Genomic DNA, 7,516 nt, shown 5'->3' with positions numbered 1-7,516 from the left:
ATCCACTCCCAGTTTATACCGGTCTAATTAGGCTAAACTGGATTCGATTAATGAGACGAAAGAACTTATGGGTCCGTCCGAGAGAATAAAGAAGGGATGATCAACACCATCCAATGGGGAGCGATGATCCGATGGAGATGATTGAAAGTATTATGAGCGGGAAAGTTTATATAAAAGGGAAAGGAGGATTCGTAAGGAGGTAAGTCTCTGAGATCAACCAAAACACTGATTAACTCTAATTTTACTCCATTAGAACACCTCAGAAGCTCTTTTGAGCTCTGAAGCATCATCTTCACCATTCTAACTAGGCCGTCGGAGACGCGACGCCGATCAAGACGATCGGCTCCGTTTTTCACCGTGTTCTATTTTTTCAGGAGTGGAAGGTTGATTGACTGAAGAGCAAACCAGATCGATCCAGATCTGAGGAGTTCGGTGCGAAGGTGACGGTTCGAGGCGATCGGCAATTTTAGCACCAACACCCACATTCTCTTCTCCAAAGCATGCTTTGACAAATTAAAAGATTAAGGATGCAAATGACATGAATACTTCCTCAACATTCAAATAAGAGGAATTAGATACTCAGAAGAAATGGTAGATGATAACGCCACTCAAAGAAAGCATCTTCACCATGGTTATGAGCAACATACTGAAAGATATAATGAACATAACCATGGTGTTGTTGTGTTGGTCAAGTGCAGAAGTGCTCACTTTCTGAATGCATGGCTACAGGTTCAAGTCTTGGAAACTGCCTTTCTAGAAACAGGGGCAAGGCCTAGTGCACTGCGCGCAGTCTCATTTTCTTCCTTCTTTTCTTTTTCGAATTTTCTGTTGTAGAGGATTCATTTGCATCGAAACTTTTTATCAGCGGTAGATGCTTTCAATCTCAAAAGACATCCTTATCCATTAAAGAAAAGCTAACAACAGGACTAGAGTTGATTAGGGAGCTAATAATTCTGAATACATCAATGAAATATTGATTGCCACTCCAGATCTGGAAGTTGGCCTAATGAAAGTGGTTACTGGACTTCTAAGGCCTGTAACGGCTAGACTTCATTTCCCAGTGTCCATGGTTAGTACTAGTGTTCCACCTCAAACAAATGATTTACTAATAAGTGTTAGAGATCTGCTAATGCAGAATTCCATAAACAGAATCAGTTTCTATCCCTTGAGAATCATATCAAATATATCTATCGGCATGTTGTTTTGGACCATCTCTCCTTAGGTACTGTCGTGTGCAGCCATTCACAGAGCATTCATTCTCTTATCATGTGTGCTCCTTGAACAATAACTTTGTATCTTCTTCTGCATGGACTACTCCTCCAACGTCCCAAATGAAATGAGAAAGTACCCTTCCCAACAAATTACTTACCAATCAAAATTGGCAAGCTAACAAAAATAAAATATCCAGTTTAAACACTTATATATGTAGGTTGATACTAGTTTAAAGTTGCACAGGGCATCAAGATGTTTTCCGTTTTCCAGTATAGTGGTGCTACAACTGATATGTATCCTTCTGAATCCATACAACATGTTCTACTCCCCCCCCCCCCCCCCCCCCCCCCCCCCCCGGGCCGGCCCCGCCCCCCCCCGCCCCCATAGGGGGGTTTTTTTTTTTTAGGGAAGGGGGGGGGGGGGGGGGGTTAAAAAAAAAAAGGAAGAAAGGGGGGCGGGGGACGCGCGCCAAAAGCAAAAAACGCGGGGGGGGGGGGGGGGGCAAAAAAGCACCCGGCGTCGGCACCGCCGCCCCTAACCGCTATAAACCTTTCCCGGCGGTTTGAAAACGCCGCAACAAACGCAGGCAAAAGCACTGCCGTAAAGTTATAGCGGCGTTAAATTGAAGCGCCGGTGATGGGTACTTACAACGGCACTTTTATAGAAACGCCGTCAAAAGTACTTTTTGCGGCGTTTACTAAAACGCCGTTAAATATGTGTAGAAACGCCGTGAAAAGTTATTTTAATGGCGGCGGTTTTGAGAAACGCCGGCATATAATACATTATGCCGGCGTTTTTAAAACGCCAGGATAGGTTTTTTTAAATAAAAAAAAATTCCAAAAAGCCAAATTCAATTCCATCAAAATTTAAATTCAATTTACAAATGAATATCCAATTCCATCAATCCAAATTCAAGTTTACAAATGAAGTCCAATATTTAACAGGAATGCTCTACTTTACAATCTTCATTTTTATACTAATGGAATACTGGAGGAGATATTATGATTTGTCATCTACCTACATCTGCAGCGAATCCCAAAGCAGAGACCAAGCTGGAAGGTGCTTGTAGCATCACTGATGTAGGAACAGCAGCAGAAACTCTTTGTTTCAATTAATGGATCAAGCTTTCAAGAGTCCTCACAGCACTTGCACCAACACACTTTGTGGAATTACTTTTTCACTACGTGCGATACAATCCAGTTAATCTGTCAAAAAGAGAAGACGTGAGCTAAAAATGACTCAGCTCCTTAAATTAAGAGTAATAAAGAGGATCACATGATTAAGGAAGCAAATTATAACAAGATATATGGCTAGAATTTACAGCAGAACAAAATCCATTACATGTAATGTAGTAGCTAGGAATAAGAGTATAACTTATCAGGCACACTAAGATGTTAATTAAGAGAAATAAAAAAACAGCAGCATTCCAAAAATGAAGCTCTTGTGAAAATCAAACCCTTATCAGAAAAATCCTTCTCCAGAATTCCCTGAAGCACCTTTCAAGAGATTAAATTTTGAGATTTTTTTTTTCTCAACTTTATTTATTCTCACCAAGGGGTCATATATCTTATGGTACTTTAGCCATCTTGCTTCACAGTTAACCTATTTTTCACTTCTGAAATTGAAGATCCTCACTTAGTATCTCATGCTTCTAATTAAACAAAAAGATACCATGATAAGCTACCTCTCTCACACGCATGAAATCCACTATCATGTGAATGCCAGAATAACCACCAAGTATCTAGCAGAATTATACCTGGTGTCTCTCTGTACTAAATGCATGGAATTCAAGACTAAGTACTTCAGACATGCCTAAAGATTCTCACAAGTCAACTAGATTCCAAAAATATTCCACTTTCATGAAGATAAACATTTCCCTTTTTGTTTTATCATATCCTTGGTCTAGATTTTCTATGGTTAGTTTTCTTGTTTCATCATCTGACAGCAAAACCTCATATATTGCATGGTCCATTTGTAGGCAGTTCAATATTTAAAATATCCAGGAAAAGAATGACGCATTCTCAGAATGTAGTTTGGGATAATTAACATTGACTATGATACATTGGATAACTTCATCCAATGATTGCACTTCTCTACCTAATAGCTAAAGATTTGGTCAAATAGTTCAACAAAAGGGGATAAGGAACTTGCTCAAAGCAAAACTTGATCATTCAACAAATCATTTGGGAGCCTCTACAGGCTGTTGCACAGAAATAGACAGTAGGGGATGAATCAAAAACAAAAAAGGAAACACAATAGCAGTCTCTTATTTGTCTGAGACATGCTTTGAAAGTATTAAACTGAATTTAGAGACCAACTGAAATAGAAAGTCTGCTCGTCCTTCCCCAAGTGACCAAGTTCAATCTTCATTGAAGACTCCAAGTTGCTAGAATTTCTGCAAGTTCAAAGACATCTTTGACTTTAATTTTCTGCTCTTTAATCAACAGTAAGTTGAATCATCTCCAACCCCTCATCTTCTTCTTCTAATACTCTACAGCCCCAGGCCCCCAATCCTTTGGGCACATATATGTCATGTACACATGCATAAGCTGTAGGCTGTGCTTGTGGAATGTCTCCTAGTTAGATGCATGGTTAGTTTAATTGTCCTTGGTTACATCGTGATTTGTTGTTAGGTCCAAGTTAGTGTTTCCTATTGTGAAGGATTGGAAGCTTCTACCTTGCTTTTAGTTTCTACACAAACTTAAAATAATAAAATATTAAAATATTAGGTCATGATCTGCAAACAAGAAAAAATAAATAGAATGGATCGCATCTAGCAAGCCCTGCTTCGTTCTAAAGGAAGATAAAACTATGGATAAGATGACTTACCTTAGAAAGAATAGAACAACTAAAATTTGAGAATCTTAAGGTTTATTTTCCTTGATCATGAATGAATGAGAAGACCTCAGCTGTTTCTCAATAGCTCTGTAGCCATTTAACTCCATTTAGTGAGACAAACCTTTCCTCATTTAGTGATGCCCCATCAATATAATCTATACCCAGATTAATGCTGCTTGAATATATTAATCTCTTACAGAATTAAATCAAAACATACTTAAAATGAGAGAAAAGATTATCATAATTAGCTCTTAAAAACAAATTAAAAGGTTAGATTAGACCACATGAAGATTCAACTAACCTGCATGTACATGGGGATGACCACCAACATTTTGCTCCAAATCCATTGTTTGTTGTTAAGTGAGTTGAACTCAGGCAACATAAGAGATGGTTTCCACTGCTTTCCTCTTTTTCATCTTCCATTGCATCAGAAACAGAGCCAAATCTTTAACAACTCAAGAAATCTATTGTAGGCACACTGTTTTCCTCTTCCTAGATACTACCATTCAAGAATCAACTCCAAATTAAAAGCACATACACTACCAGTTGTTCTTATGCATTCTACCAAAAAAGCAAATAAGTTCTCATACTCACAGCTGTGCACCGAAGGTTAGGAGATTACTGCAGAAGTCTTGATACAAGATCAACTGCTTCTGGTGGCATGCGTTTTTCCATGTGAAACATAAATTCCTCATACCTTGTGCCATGGGTGAGCTTTAATCTGGGGGAACTTAAAACTCTGTGTAGTTCGGGTTCATGCACTTGATTTCTTCTCTGGTTGGGGTACCCAGAACCTGGGACGTCATAAAGAACAGGAATAATAAGAAAGAGGCCCACCTAGACATAAGACACTCTTTGAGGACACAACTGGTTACTGGGCTACTGAACCATGGTCACAAATTTTATCCTGACTCAGTGTGATTTCACAAGGAATGTTACAATCACACTTCACATTAAAACCAAAATCATTTAGCGACTTCAATTGAAATTGGATGAAACAAATACAATCATACAAAATTACAAAACTTTCAGTCGACATAACCAGAATAGTTCAGCTTTGGGCATGATTGGTTAAATTACAGGCAGGAATCCAATCATGACTCTGGAGTAACACATGAAATATGTTCCTTCTATAGATTTGGTGATGTAGCATGTGATAAATCCCGAATGAATGCCAAACAGCATAGCTGCTTGAACATTTGGAATCATGTGTATTAGTGGAAACCACTGAACAATGAAATAATCACCACCATCACCTAAAAAGAATGGTGGTTAAAATCTTGAATTCATCAGGGATGTACAAAGCTCATGCAGACAAACAACTTACCCCCCCCCCCCCCCAAAAAAAAAATAGCAGAATTGGGAAGAAAAACCAACGTATAAAATACAAGTAACATCAATTGAAGAGTAAAATACTAAAACATTATAATCACCTTGATGATTTCAACAAGCTGGTCTACTCCACTCTCACCTGGAAAGAGAGGCTGATAAACACAGACAGCATACATTTTAGTACAATAATAAGGTTAAGAAAGAAAGAGAAGTAAAAAAGGGGACTTTGTAAGGATAAAAGAAATGCCAACCTGTCCGAGCAGTAACTCAGCCAAAACACAACCAGCAGACCAAATATCAATGGCTGTTGTATACTCAGTTGCCCGAAAAATAAGCTCAGGGGCTCTGTAGTATCTAGAGCAGATGTAAGAAATGTTTGGCTCCCCTTTCACCTGTCAAAGGTCAAAGAAAAACACATTAGGGTACAGAGACAGGAAGAAAGTTAAGTATGATCCATGGTGCAAAAACATACCAAGACTTTAGCGCTTCCAAAGTCGCATAGTTTTAGCTGATGGGTATGTGGGTTCACCTGGTAAATAAATGAAGAAGATTATAATTTTTTTCCACCCAAAATGACTGTCAGAAGTCTCAGTCAGAGAAACAAAATGCATTTAAATGACCAAACTATCAAGGGTATGCCTATTGTCAGAGAAAGGACAAAAGAGATTTAATCTTCATATTTAGACAAATCCAACAGAGCAAAGGATCTGATATGCATAAAATTCAGGTCAAAGGTTTATATACCAATGATAGAAATAGATACCAGAATACTTAGACAAATCAATGGTTGAATGTTAAGCTTCCAGGGTTTCAACTGAGAATAGTAAACCCAAAACAGAACTGCAGGCCCAGAATAGGAGGCTATTGATAACCAAAAATAGGCGAGACTAACCCAACAGGATAATCAAAAAGCATCAAACAGGGTCGATGAAATACAAGAAACTCAGAACAAATGACTAGTTATATGCCAAAAAATAGTTTCTTACTGCTGGTTGGATCTCTAGAATCAGAACCAAACTCTAATAAAACCTTAGATTAGATAGTGTTCAAAGGAATAACAAACAAACAGCATGACTGATATATAGCAGTAGCAACTGAGGATCAAATATCACCAAATAGATATCACAAACTTCTCCAAAACTCTCTCTTTTCTTTCTTTTTCTTTGATTCTTTTTACCACTCTATAGTCTATATTCATCTCATTCTTTCTTTTCTGCTTAATATTGATGTGGAATACAAGATAGCATTCCTATTTATAATGTAAATCAAACATAGAATGTAACCTTATTAACTACCAACTAATGACAATCCCATAGAAGTGAGGTGAAAGAATACCACTCAAGTAGAACAGCTGCAATAAAAATTTGCCATAGGGCTGTGTTGGTACTGAATTTTTGGAAAATAATTTATGATGCATCATTACCTCAGTACAAGGTTGACAGACATTCCACCTTAAATCTTTTTCTAAAACTTATTCCCCCACTCCCATTTAAAAGGTAAAGCTAAATACATATAGACCATAAGTATTGCAGATGAAAGCTGACAGTAAACACGGAATAGAATGTTCAACCAAAGAAAAAGAATAGAAGAATGGCAAGAAATATTAAAGAAAAAAAGTTTAAACAGGCCAATTGCATACCTTCCAAAATACAACTTCTTAATAATGAATGCACTTAACAATCCAGCCTGCAAGGCAACAATAATGTAAATGGAGGTTCTAAAAGGATGAGATAAGCCGCCAAGAAAGCTGTAACGACTGAGAAGAGAAGTGAAGCATCCATTTGATGGGTTCTGAATCGGAACAGATGATCGGTGACTGAGTTGCAGAGGAGATGGGACACTGGAGAAGGAGACCCAAACTGAGAGAATATATAGTGATTCAGAGTGGATCTATTACTGTAGGAAGGGTTGTTAGGAAAATAATTAAACATGCGATGAGAGTAGCTGTTTGGTGGATAAGAAGTAAGAAACTTTTCATGAGAAGACACGAAACCGCTACAAATGGAATTGTGTGCGCTTTTGGTACAGTGGTGAATGAAGGAAACGAGGGAAAGGGTGGTTAGAAACTGTTCACCCACATGAGAAAACTGCGATTTAATTGGGTTCCGCAGAATGAGAATGAAGAATTCTGGGA

The 7,516-nt window shown here is 38.1% G+C and overlaps 1 protein-coding gene across 1 annotated transcript; it reads right to left on the bottom strand.

The window, feature by feature from the left end:
- Window positions 1-4,753: 4,753 nt before the first annotated feature.
- On the bottom strand, window positions 4,754-5,929 carry LOC149005362 (shaggy-related protein kinase alpha-like; the record flags this gene model as incomplete). Its single annotated transcript, XM_089135878.1, has 4 exons — window positions 4,754-4,844; window positions 5,484-5,534; window positions 5,634-5,774; window positions 5,855-5,929. Coding segments are annotated over 4 exons (330 nt in total), but the record flags the coding sequence as incomplete, so codon positions are not given.
- Between the last annotated feature and the right edge of the window lie 1,587 nt (window positions 5,930-7,516).

This window comes from Hakea prostrata, chromosome 9, assembly GCF_041222555.1.
Source record: "Hakea prostrata isolate BN-2017 chromosome 9, UWA_Hpros_2, whole genome shotgun sequence".
Lineage (NCBI taxonomy): Eukaryota > Viridiplantae > Streptophyta > Magnoliopsida > Proteales > Proteaceae > Hakea > Hakea prostrata.
Note: the sequence above shows the minus strand (reverse complement) of the source record. Positions and strands in the feature narration are given on the sequence as shown.